The sequence below is a fragment of the Rhincodon typus genome, chromosome 6, assembly GCF_021869965.1.
Source record: "Rhincodon typus isolate 14 chromosome 6, sRhiTyp1.1, whole genome shotgun sequence".
Lineage (NCBI taxonomy): Eukaryota > Metazoa > Chordata > Chondrichthyes > Orectolobiformes > Rhincodontidae > Rhincodon > Rhincodon typus.
Genome location: NC_063337.1, coordinates 107348040 through 107361158, shown reverse-complemented (window position 1 = coordinate 107361158; position 13119 = coordinate 107348040). Strand labels below are relative to the sequence as shown.

Sequence of the window (13119 nt, the reverse complement as noted above, 5' to 3'; positions counted from 1 at the left end):
TTCACTTTGGAAGGAGTAACAGGAATACAGAGTACTGGGCTAATGGTAAGATTCTTGGTAGTGTGGATGAGCAGAAAGATCTCGGTGTCCATGTGCATAGATCACTGAAAGTTGCCACCCAGGTTGATAGCATTGTTAAGAAGGCGTACAGTATGTTAGGTTTTATTGGTAGAGGGATTGAGTTTCGGAGCCATGAGGTCATGTTGCAGCTGTACAAAACTCTGGTGCGGCCACACTTGGAGTATTGCGTACAGTTCTGGTCACTGCATTATAGGAAGGATGTGGAAGCATTGGAAAGGGTGCAGAGGAGATTTACCAGGGTGTTGCCTGGTATGGAGGGAAGGTCTTATGAGGAAAGGCTGAGGGTCTTGAGGCGGTTTTCGTTAGAGAGAAGAAGGTTAAGAGGTGACTTGATAGAGACATACAAGATGATCAGAGGATTAGATAGGGTGGACAGTGGGAGCCTTTTTCCTCGGATGGTGATGTCTAGCACGAGGGGACATAGCTTCAAATTGAGGGGTGATAGATATAGGACAGATGTCAGAGGTAGGTTCTTTACTCGGAGAGTAGTAAGGGCGTGCCTGCAAAAATAGTATTCTCGCCCACTTTAAGGGCATTTAAATGGTCATTGGATAAACATATGGATGATAATGGAATAGTTTAGGTTAGATGGGCTTCAGATTGGTTTCACAGGTCGGCGCAACATCGAGGGCCGAAGGGCCTGTACTGCACTGTTATGTTCTATGTTCTATGTTCTATGTTCTATGTTCTATGTTCTATGTTCTATCATTTAGGACTGAGTTAAGGAGAAAGTTCTTTCTGCTAAGAGTTGTTAATCTTTGAAATTGTCTGCCCCAGAAGATTAAGGAGCCTTCAGCATTGAATATATTTAAGGCTAGGAAAGGTAAGAAAGTGGAGTTTAAGACCAAAATAAGGCATTATCATGTTGAATAGCGGGGCAGGGCTCAGGAGGTCATGGCCCGATCTCGTGCCCATGGGTAAGCAAACTGACCAACGCTGTTCAAATGCATTTACCATACGATTCTTGCAGTTCAAAGACATAAGAAACTCCATCGAATCAGTTAGGGCTACATCTGAACAAAAAGATTCCAGACAAAAGAAGTGGTCAGTATCTAAACAACTGCAAAGCTTGCATCCTTCCATGAGTTATATTGTGTTCAGGAATTTATGTATAGGGCTTTATCAAAATACAGGTAGGGTATCTTTTATCCGTAAACCTCAGGACCAGTTGTTTTTTGGGTAAAGGATATTTTCAGTTTTTGGATACAAGGCAGTAAATGGATTTGCATAGTTTTAGTGACTCATTCTAACTTGGCAAAAAATGAAGTCACTTTTTCTGTTTGAATTTATGAACTTATTAAACTGCAGTGAATTTTACAAATTGGGAAATGTGAAGAACACAATACTGGTCTGATTCATTGATTAAATACATGGATTTTGAATTTTGAAAGAATTTCTGGGACCTGTCAATATCTGCTGACTGTGTTGGGAAATCTTTGTCACATTGCTTAATGAATTAGAGAGATATTCAGAATGATAATTACCTCCTGTGATAGCTCACCCAACTATTAGCAATCACATTGTGTACACAGGTATAGAAAAATAATTATTTGCAGAGAAGAATCAGACAGAAAACAATCACCAGCAGATATATATTTACCAGGATACACTATACATCCACCTGGATCTGTTAGGGCCTTTTTGGGGAAAAAAGACTGTAACGTGAACAGACCTAAAAGCTAAGTTTTGTTTTTCTACAGGATCCAAACTCAGTGGTGTCTATGGTCTGCTTTCAAAATGACCTTCAGTTTTTTTTTAAAAAAGGTCTTTTCCATTTCTTCAGACATCTGGTCTGTATGTATAAAAAAGTGATGGCTGTCATGTAATAGCCAGGGCTGTGCACGAATTGATACCACAAATATCACTTGCTTACCGTTGTAAGGTACTCTAATCCAGGTGGACAGTTCGGAATAGGAGCTGGGGTTTGCATCCACTGCACTTGCGGCTGAGGTGGTCCGCCTGCTTGATGAGTTAGCATAGGTGCGCTGGATGGAGGATAGACAGCATAGCCTGGCTGAGGTACAAAAGGACCTGCTTTCACACACACAAACACAGGGATGAAACAACAATCAGTGCAACTTCTGATTTTCTGCTGCAGTTTGTATGCTGTTACAGACCAGACCAAACCCTCTTCAAATATAAATCAAGAAGATAGCCTAGCCCCCAGGTTTTTCTTATTTAGGAGGTAAGCTTAAGGTATTGTGTTCTAGATGTAATTCAATTGGTTACACGACTCACCTTTAGGCAAAGTACACTTGATTCTTACCTTACAGTTAAAATGCAAACAAAAGAAACAAGAATTGGTCTAACTTTAACTCTATTCTAAAAACTTAACAGAAAAAATAGATAGAATCCCTACAGTGTGGAAACAGGTCCTTTGGCCCAACATGTCCACACCAACCTTCCGAGCATCCCACCCAGACCCATCCCCCTATAACCCACCCAGTCTACACATCCTTGAACACTACAGATAATTTAACATGGCCAATCCACCTAGCCTGCACATCTTTGGACTGTGGGAGGAAACCAGAGCACCCGGAGGAAACCCGAGCACCCGGAGGAAACCCATGCAGACACAGGGAGAATGTATAAACCCCACACAGACAGTTGCCCGAGACCGGAATCGAACCCGGGTCCCTGGTGCTGTGAGGCAGCTGTGCTAACCACTGAGCCATCGTGCTGCCCTAAGTGAAAGTGCCAAATCCTAACCACTGGACCACCAGAGATGGTCATAGATTAGTTAACTATTAAATAGCAACTGTTCCAATATAGTAACATCCCATAAACACACCCGTGGCAAAGGCAAATTCAGTAAAATGGTTTGCGTCACTTGCAATGTGCCTTCAGTGTAGGATTTGATTTGATTTATTTATTTTTACATCTTGCTACATTTATCTTTTTACAAAGTACAGTGAAAACTGTAGTATAGTGTCGCCACTGTCCAGCACCATCTTAAAACACAGAAAAATAACGCAACCACAGAATACAAAGGCAGAAAAATGAAAAAAATCAAGAAAAAAAAGTGTCCAACTTTAGCGTCCTTCTTGCTAAGTGCTCATCATGAGTTATGGGCCTGATGGCCAGGCACAAGTCTCCTTCGCCAATGCAGGCACCACCAATGCCATTGGGTATCGCAGCAGCTTAAATTTGCCTACGCAGCCTTGAATCTTCGCTGGACGCAGATATTGTCGGGAATGAAAACTTGCCTCTACAGAAGCAGCCACGAGTCAGCACTAGGATCGCCTTGATGATGCAGAAGCCGCCAGGAACCCAAACCCGCCTCCACCGTTGTTACGAGTCCACACTACTGGGCCTACTCACTGCCACTGATGCTGTCACCAAGAGGTGAGTAAAATCAAATAAAGAAAAATGAGAAGAGAGAAAAAAAAAGGAAAAAAAGAAATGAAAAGAAAAATAGACGAGCCCCAGGCTCAGAAGTCCCAATCCACCACCATCTTACCGGACGTACCAGAGGAAAGAACATCAAGAGAAAATTCTGGCAGAGAGAAAACTCAAGCGCTTCGTTGTAGAAGGGAGAGGTGTATCACAGCTTCAAATCCCAACAACTATTGAAAGCTAAACTAAAACCCTATTTCTGTGGGAGCCTGGCTCCACCAATTTGGGCTGCTTCTATTGTTTCTACTTTAAAAATAAACCCAACGTTCTCAAACTGTTTTCTTTCTTGGCTTGGAACAGACAGCATACACCTCTATCTCAACCTCTCCATTAAAAAAAGGAAAAAATACATCTTTTCTGCCATAGTATCATCGCACCTCTCTCTTAAAAACACTGAATCATCAATATTCAAAGATGGCTTCGTTTGTAAAAACCCTTTAGTCTTATGCTATTAATACACTACACTACAATACAATACATATACATTGTATTAAATCTAAGCATTAAACATTCAATACAAATTTCAGCCCAGTTCTTCCACCACTGGGCACCTTCATCTACCTTCAAAGTTGTGACAATGTGTGAGAACGGCAATTATGTTCCCCCATCCTGCCACATGTTTAAATTTTCAAATTAAATGGCTGTAATAATAAACTCCATCTAAACAGTCTGGTTTTTTTATCTTTAAATTCTTTCCATTATGTTAACAGGTTATGATCAATATATACAATTGTCTTGGATGCAACACTGGTAATATAAACGTTAAAATGTTGCAGCATATAAACTCAAAGTCTCCTCAATTATAGAATTTTTCTGTTGAAAAATATTCAACTTTCTGGAAAAATACCCAATAGGTCTTTCTACCTTCTCGTCGTCTTCTTGTAAGAGTACAGCACCAACAGCCACATCACTCGTATCGATAGCCACTTTGAATAATTAGGTGTAGCTAACACAGTTTTCAGGCTGTCAAATGCCTTCTGACAGTCCTCTGTCCACAGAAAATTTCTGCACTTCAACAAGTCAGTCAGTGCAGCAACCACACTACTAAAATGTGGTACAAGTTTTCAATAAAATCTACTCAATCCCAGGAATCATAGTACTTCCCTCTTCATTGACAGTATGGGAAACTCCCCAATAACCTTTGTTTTCAATTCCTGTGGGGTTATCTGTCTATGTCCAATAATATGGCCTAGGAATGTGACTTGAGCTTTTGCGAACTCTTTCTTAGCCAGGTCACTAAGCCCACCTTCTGAACTCAATTCTGGTAGATTCTCCAAATGTTCCTTCCATATGTGACTAAAAATCACCAAATTGTCTCTTTATACCACACAGATGAGTCATTCCAAAATTAGTTTATTAGTTACTCTTTAAAAAATGTGGCTGGCAATGGAATATCTTTTAACTGGCAAAGTTGATTCGGTGTCATGAACGTCGAAATTTCCTTCACTTAGATAAAGGTATCTGCCAGTATCTTTAGAGCAAGTCCAGCTAGAAAATATAAGTTGCTTGTACAACCTCCTCAATACAGTCTTTCCAGCTGTAGAGTAGGATATGAATCAGATTTTGTAACTGCATCGGCTTTGTGGTAATCAATATATAAACATTTGGTTCTGGCACCATCACTGTGGGCGAACTCTGTTCGCTGCAACTCACTTTGATTATATCATCTTTGAGTATGCCTTCAACGTCTTTTTGAACCCGTGCCAATTTTAGAGGGCTACGTCTACGAGTATGTTGTTTAATTGAAACAGCATTTCCTATATCTACATCATGCGTAATCATGTTAGTACTTCCCAGTTTATTCCCACATATCTCACTATGTGAATGTAATAACTCTTTCAGGTCATTTCAATTTTCCTCTGCATGTTTGAGAACTTGAGGAATATCAAATTCATATTTATCTGAGTTGTAACCAGTGCCACATTTTCCTTCTGCTTTCCTTCCCTTTCAAAATACTTTTTGAGCATGTTCACATGACACACATTGAGAATTTTCCTTCTATCTGATATTTTCAGCAAATGATTCATGTCACTCAATTTCCTTTTGATTTGATAAGGCCCAAAAAAACCTTACTTTTAAAGGGTAACCTACCATGGCAGTAATACTAACACTTTATCACCTCTAACGAAACTAAGAATTTTTGATTTCTTGTCTGCTTCCTGTTCCATCATATGCTGTGCTACTTTCAAATGCTGTCTAGCCAACTCACCCACTCCATTTAATCTTTCCACAGTCCAAATATATGTCTCTAAACTCTGACTCACCAATTTCTCTTTAATTAATTTCAGTGGTCCTCTCACCATACGTCCAAAAGCTAATTGAAATGGACTGAATTTAGTTAATTCATTAGGTGCATCCGTAATTGCAAAAAGTAGGAATTCTTTTGTCCCAATCCTCTGGATAGTTATGACTATAAGGCCTCAACATGGTCTTTAAAGTTTGATGCCACCATTCTAATGCTCCTTGTGATTCTTAAATGGGACGTGTTTGATACAAGTTGTTTTATTCCTAAGCTATCCATAACTTCTTTGAATAAATCTGATGTAAAATTTGACCCTTGATCTGATTATATCTCTGTGGGAGCCCGTAACTAGTAAAAAATAAAGTAACTATTCTATATTCCTTTTAGCCATAGTATTCCGCAATGGAATTGACTCCAGAAATCTCATTGACACATCCATTATGGTTCACAAATACTGATTCCCAATTTCTGTTATAGGGAGGGGTCCTATGCAATCAATAAAGACTTTTCTGGAAAAAGTTTCCTCAAATGCTAGAATAGGTATTAACAACACTGGTTTTATCACTGCCTGTGGTTTTCCTATTACCTGGCATGTCCGGCAAAATTCAAACACATCTTTATGCAGTCCAGGCGAATAAAAATATGTCTGTATTTTGGCTCAAATTTTCCTTCCCCCAAATGACCTCCTAACTCATGGAGTATCAGCAACCCCTCCTTTCTATAACTCACCAGTAGTACAATTTGATGAACTTCTGCCCATTTGTCATCTGCCTGACTATGTAATGGTCTCCATTGAGTCATAGAGTAATACAGCATGGAAACAGGCCCTTCAGTCGAAACTGGTCCATGCTGACCACACAGCTGTTTCCAACTGCCCACATTTGGTCCATATCCCTCTAAACCATTCACATCCATGTTCCTATCCAAATGTTTTTCAAATCTTGCTATTGTACCTGTCTCAACCACTTTCTCTGGCAGCTCATTCCATATACGCATCACTCTCTGCATGGAGAAGTTGTCCCTCAGGTCCTTCTTAAATCGTTCCCGTCTCACCTTAACTCTATGCCCTCGAGTTTTCAATTCCCCATCCCTGGGTAAAAGACTATATGCATTTATCCTATCTATTCCCATCATGATCTTACACACCTCAATAAGGTCACCCCTCACTCTCCTACATTCCAAGGAATAAAGTCCTATCTTGGCCAACCTCTCTCCATTATTCGGGCCTACTAGTCCTGGCAACATCATCATAAATCTTCTTTGCACATTTTCCAGTTGAACTATGTCTTTCCTATAACAGGGTGACCAAAACCGTACACAATACTCCATGTGCGGCCTCACCAACAACTTCTGCAACTGTAACGTAATGTCCCAATGCATATACTCAATGCCTTGACCGATGAAGGCCAGCATGCTAAATGCCTTCTTCACCACCCTATCTACCTGTGATGCTGCTTTCACTGAACTATGTACTTGTACTCCTAGGTCCCTCTGTTCCACAACACTCCTCAGGACCTTACCGTTCACTGTATAAGTTCTACCTTAATTTGACTTTTCAAAGTGCAACACCTCACACTTATCTGTACTGAATTGCATTTGGCAATCCTCAGCCCACTTCCCCATCTGATCAAGATCCCTCGAATTTGTGATAACTTATCTCGCTATCAACGATACCTCCTAATTTTGTATCATCCACAAACTTACTAATCATGCCTTGTACATTCACATCCAGATCATTTATGTGAATAACAAATAACAAAAGGTCGCAGCACTGTCCCGTGGCACACCACTAGTCACAGGCCTCCAGTCCAAGAAACAACCTTCAATCATGACCCTCTACTTCCTACCATCAAGCCAATTTTGAATCCAATTAGCTAACTTTACCTGGATCCCATGCAACCTAACTTTCATGACCAGCCTGCCATGCGGGACCTTGTCAAAGGCCTTACTAAGGTCCATATAGACAACATCCACTGCCCTACCCTCATCTATCAGACCTTGATTATCCAAATGTTGGTTGAACCTGTCCCTCAGTATCCTCTCCAATAACGTGCCTACCACTGATATCAGGCTCACTGGCCTATAGTTCCCTGGCTTGTCTTTGTTGTCTTTGCTATCTTTCTTAAACAATGGAGCAACATTAGCCACCCTCTTCCAGAACTTCACCAGTGGCTAAAGATGAAGCAAAAATCTTTGCAGTCTCTGCAATTTCTTCCCTAGCCTCCCGCAATGACCAAGGGGATATATCCACTTTAATGCGCTTTAAGGTTGCAAACATCTCCTCTCCAGTAATATGTATGTGGTCCAAAACATTCCCACTTGTTTCTCTTATTTCCTTAGCATCCTTGAATCTCTCTTCAGTAAACACCGAGGAGAAATATTCATTAAAAATCTCCCCCATCTCCTGTGGCTCCACACAGACAGCCATGCTGATCATTAAGGGGACTTGTTCTCTCCCTTGCCACCCTTTTACTTTTAATATAGCCATAGAACCTCTTGGGATTATCTTTAACCTTATCCGCCAGATCCATCTCATACCCTCTTTTTGCTCTTCCGATTTCCGTCCAAGGAATGGTCCTACACTTTTTATAGTCATCTAGGGATTCACTTGAGCCCGATAGCTTAAACCCAATATATGCCCTTTTTTTTCTCCTGACCAGAGCTTCAATAACCCTTGTCAGCCAGGGATCCCTAAATCTACCATCTTTTCCCTTCACCCTAACAGGGACATACTGTCCGTGGATTCTTGATATTGCACTTTTTAAAAGCCTCTCATTTGCCAGGTCGTTCCTTTTCCTTCAAACAGACTCACCCAATCAACCTCTGCTAGATGCCTAATGGCCCCTAAATTGGCCCTGCTCCAGTTCAGCACCTTAACCTGTGGACCTGTCCTATCTTTTTCCATAACTATGTTAAAACCAAGAGAGTTATGGTCACTTGACCCAAATGCTTGCCAACTGACACTTCAGTCTCTTGCCCAACCGCTTTTCCTAATAGGAGCTCCAGTGTTGCAGTCTCCCAAGTAGGGCCCTCTACATGTTGATTTAGGAAACTTTCTTGGACACATTTGACAAATTCCACTCTGCCCGGGCCTTTCACACTCTGGGTGACCCAGTCAATACAGGGAAAATTAAAATCTCCAACTAATACTACTCTATTCTTCCTACAGGTATCTGCAATTTCTCTACACATCTGCTCCTCCAGTACCTCCTGGCTATTTGGGACTGTATTATAGACCCCCAGAATGACAATCCCCTTCTTGTTTGGAAGTTCTAACCATATGGCCTCATTTCACGATCCCTTAAGAACATCCTCTCTAAGCACTGTTGTTACATCGTCCCTTATCAAAACTCCCCCTCCTCGGTTACTCGTACTTCTGTCACGGCTGTATCTTCTATATCCTGGAATATTGAGCTACCAGTCCTGCCCTTCTCTCAGCCATGTTTCTATTACGGCTCTAATATCCCAGTCCCCAGAGCCAATCCATGCTCTGGGCTCATCTGCCTTACCAGTCAGGTCTCATGCATTCATGCATTGAAATAAATACACTTTAAACCTGAAGTCTTTTCTCTCCCTTTACATCAAGACATCATTTTTAAGATAGTAACATTCTGTGTATGATTTTTGATATAACTGCATTAGTTTTTCATCGTTTTGTTGTAATTCAACTTACCTCTCTGAACTAAAAAAAGTATCCACTTTGGCCTGCACCTGTTCTTGTTTTTTTGTCCCCCTATCTCTATCTATACCCCTCATTATTTTTATAAACTTCTATAGGGTCACCTCTCAACTTCCTACACTCCAGTGAAAATATTCCCAACCTATCCAGCCTTTCTTTATAATTCAAACCTTCCATGCCCAGCAACTTCCTGGTAAATCTCTTCTGAACCCTCTCCAGCTTAATAAAATCTTTCTTACAACTGGGCTTTATCTTATTACAGTGAAAACACCAGAGGTTTTTTACTTCTCTTTCCCCCTCTTGCAACTGAACGTATGTTTGCATGTTCTTTGGCAAGTGACAGGCAAACTCCTGGAAAGGATGTGCATGATCCAAGTTTATTAGAGCAACAAAAGCAGCTGATTGAACCAGTTTGGAGACTGGTGGCACACAGCATATAAACCATACCATTGCTCATGTCTTGGTTAGGCATCTTGATGCCTAAATAGCACACATACATAAATAATACAGAAGAAAACGTGGCATGGATAAGCAATAAGTTTGAAGATGAAACAATGATTGGCTGGGTGGTTGACACTAAGTAAGAAGCTCTTAGATTACAAGAGAACATAAGCGAATTGGTCAGATGGACAGATGGACAGATCAGTGGCAGGTGGAATTTAACCCTGAAGAATATCAGGTGGTGCACTTTGGAAGAAGTAACAAGATAAGGGGAGTAAACAATGAATGGCAGAACACTAGGAGGCTTAGAGAAAGAGGGATCTTGGGGAGCTTTTTCCCAGATCCTTAAAAGGTGGCAGGGCAGGTTAATAGGGGAGTTAGGAAGGCATACAGGACACATGCCTTTATCAGTCATGCATAGATCATAAGAGCATAGATCACGGCGCTGTATAAAAGTTTGGTTAAGCCACAGCTGGAGTACAGTGCACGGTTCTGGTCACCACACTACAGGAAGGATCTGATTGTACCGGAGGCTGTGCAGAGGAGATTCACCAGGATGTTGCCTGGGATGAAACATTTCAGTGTTGAAGAGAAGCTGGATGAGCTTGGGTTGTTTTCTTTGGAGTAGAGAAGGTTGAAGGGCAGACCTGATTAAGTTGTACAAGATTATTAGGGCCATGGACAGAGTGAATAGAAAGCAGCTGTTCCCTTCATTGAAGGATTAATAACAAAGGGGCATAATTTTAAAGTAGTTTAGAGGGAATTTAGCAGAGGTTTAGAGGGAATTTGAAGAAAAGAAAAGTCATGCAGAGGGTGATGGGAATCTGGAACGTGCTGCCTAGGAGACCTCACAACCACTTGAAGGGTCATATCATTCATGGACCAAATTCTGGAAGTGGGATTGGTGTAGATTGAGTGAAATTTTTGTTGGTGCAGACTCAATGGGCTGAAAGACCTCTTCTGTACTGTCTATGATAAGCTAGGTATAAATTGTAGGATAGTTGCTAAGGATTACTAAGTGGGTAACTTAACACCACCATAATGCCAAAGAACAGACTGAGCAAGAATGTACCAAGAACTACAGCAAGAGTGTTCTTCAGCTGTTTTTCATGTTGAGTTGCGTTTTGCCACCAGAACAACATCCACTTTGTTCAGAATCTTATGTAAAGAATCAAGAAGGCTAAGATTTCTGATAATAAATTCACCAATGGAAACTCCTAATATCAAGACAAATAATTTAATCGAACCTGGACACACATGATCTGTACATTCAGCAAGTGGAGAATTTTTCCAACCGTTCTTCAGGCAGTCAAAGTAAGTGTTCACAATAATTATGAATTCTGCTTATCGCATCTTGAGAAATTTAACAACAGATATTACCCCTTAGAATTTTAAATTCTAGGGAATAGAATATTATGTGCACATTCATTTTGTTTAATTGTATGCAGATGGTTGACTTTAACTGGAAATTTGCTTGTGATCCCTATAATAGGAACCAACAAACTGCTTTTTATTTAAGATTCAAAGTTCATCTTTTTTAAAATACATATGATAAACATCTTTAAAATGTTTAACAGTTGGCTTCATTTCAATCCTCACCGCCCAAGTTTCTGGAGTATGAGGTGAACCCAAATTATGTCATGTAATTTCTATCCAAGCAAGAATCCTGGGAATCGGACATCCAGAATCATGGGAGAGCTTCTTCCCCACCCTGCACCCCCATTAAGTCCAGAGGACAAAAAGGTGCTGACGTGGGATTCCTAGCCACTGTATGTCAATTAGGCTGATCAGTGGGCCAATGATAGTCTTTATCCCGGAGCCTACCACAGTTTAGTGGCTCAGGGATTAAATGGAGACCATTCCTCTTCCACACCCTTGTAGATCACTGAGCAGGTAGCAGTTAGGTGGGGGTGATCCCCCATTATCGAGTATCTGATCATGGATCTGACGTTGGGAAAAGAAATGCTGAAAGCCAACCTCCTACCCTTACCTGTTACCCCTGGGTGGCTCTCTTCTGCATGTTTCTGGGCCTTTGGTGGGTGTAGTGCTGCAAGGGTGAGCACAGGGAGGCAATGGCCTAGTGGTATTGTCGCTGGACTCTTAATCTAGAGACCCAGGCAATGTTCTGGGGACCTGGGTTTGAATCCTGCCACGGCAAACGGTGGAATTAGAATTCAATAAATATCTGGAATAAAAAAAGTCTAATAATGACCATGAATCCATTGCCAATTGTCGGAAAAAACCCATCTGGTTCACGAATGTCCTTTAGGGAAGGAAACAGCTATCCTTACCTGGTCTGGCCTACATGTGACTCCAGACCCACAGCAATGTGGTTGACTCTGAACTGCCCTCTGGGCAATTAAGGATGGGCAATAAATGCTGCCTAGCCAGTGATGCCCTCATCCCATGAATGAATAACGGAAGAAAATAAAGAGCTACGGGGAGATCTGGCAACAGTTACTTACACCTCTGAAGAGTTTAATTCTGTCAGACTTCCTCCACATAAATGATGGGATCCCCACTGGCCATTATAGCTAATGAGCAAGATCCCCAACATTCCCATAAACTCCCAGTTATTTACAGCACAGGAGTTTGTCAGTTTCCTGGGCCCAGTCTACTCAGTTTCACTCCCTCATTGCATCCTTGCAACCCTGCAACTTTATTTTCACCGAGTCCTCAAGCTATTTCCTTTTGAAATCATTGTTTCCATTTTCACCACCTCATGCGCAGTGAGCTCCAACTATTTCCCACTCACTGCATTAAAAAAATTCTTCCTCATTCATGCTCCTGACAACTCTTGCCTAAAATATCAAACCTGTTTCCACTAGATGTGTACCATTCACTCATAAGAGTTTTTCTCTTTTCTACCATCCTTATGGAATGAGATTATGACATCCTTATAAATCAAATCTCCCTTCAATCTGTTTTGCTCCAAGGAGGCTATCCTCTCCAACCTCCTCTCGTAGTGCAAATTCAATCGTAGAACCATTCTGGTAAATCTCTAACATCCTGTTAAGAAACTTCACATCTTCCTTTAAGTGTGGTGACCAGAACTGGATGTAAAACTCTAGTTGGGCCCTTGCCAGAGTTTCATAACTTCCCTGCTTTTGTACTCAAAAGCTCTATTGATAAAAGTTAAAAGGTCTTACGTGCTTTGATAACCACTTTCTCAAGAGGTCCTGCCATCTTCAAAGCTTGATGCAGCTGCAATCCCCAGTCCTTCTGTTCCTGAACATTTTACAGTTGTGGCATTAAGTCTATATAGCCTCTCACTCTTCTT

General features: G+C 41.1%; 1 protein-coding gene across 9 annotated transcripts in view; it reads right to left on the bottom strand.

Moving 5' to 3' along the window:
* Positions 1 to 13119, bottom strand: part of LOC109916413 (phospholipid scramblase 1-like) — a 140325-nt gene that overhangs the window by 30219 nt on the left and 96987 nt on the right. For 5 of the 9 annotated variants that reach the window (XM_048598386.1, XM_048598384.1, XM_048598388.1 and 2 more), the window contains one exon: positions 1955 to 2115. In XM_048598386.1, coding sequence (XP_048454343.1) covers positions 1955 to 2115 — 161 coding nt within the window. The remainder of the gene's footprint in view (positions 1 to 1954; positions 2116 to 13119) is intronic. The other 4 variants (XM_048598387.1, XM_048598390.1, XM_048598389.1 and 1 more) reach the window with 1 other exon arrangement.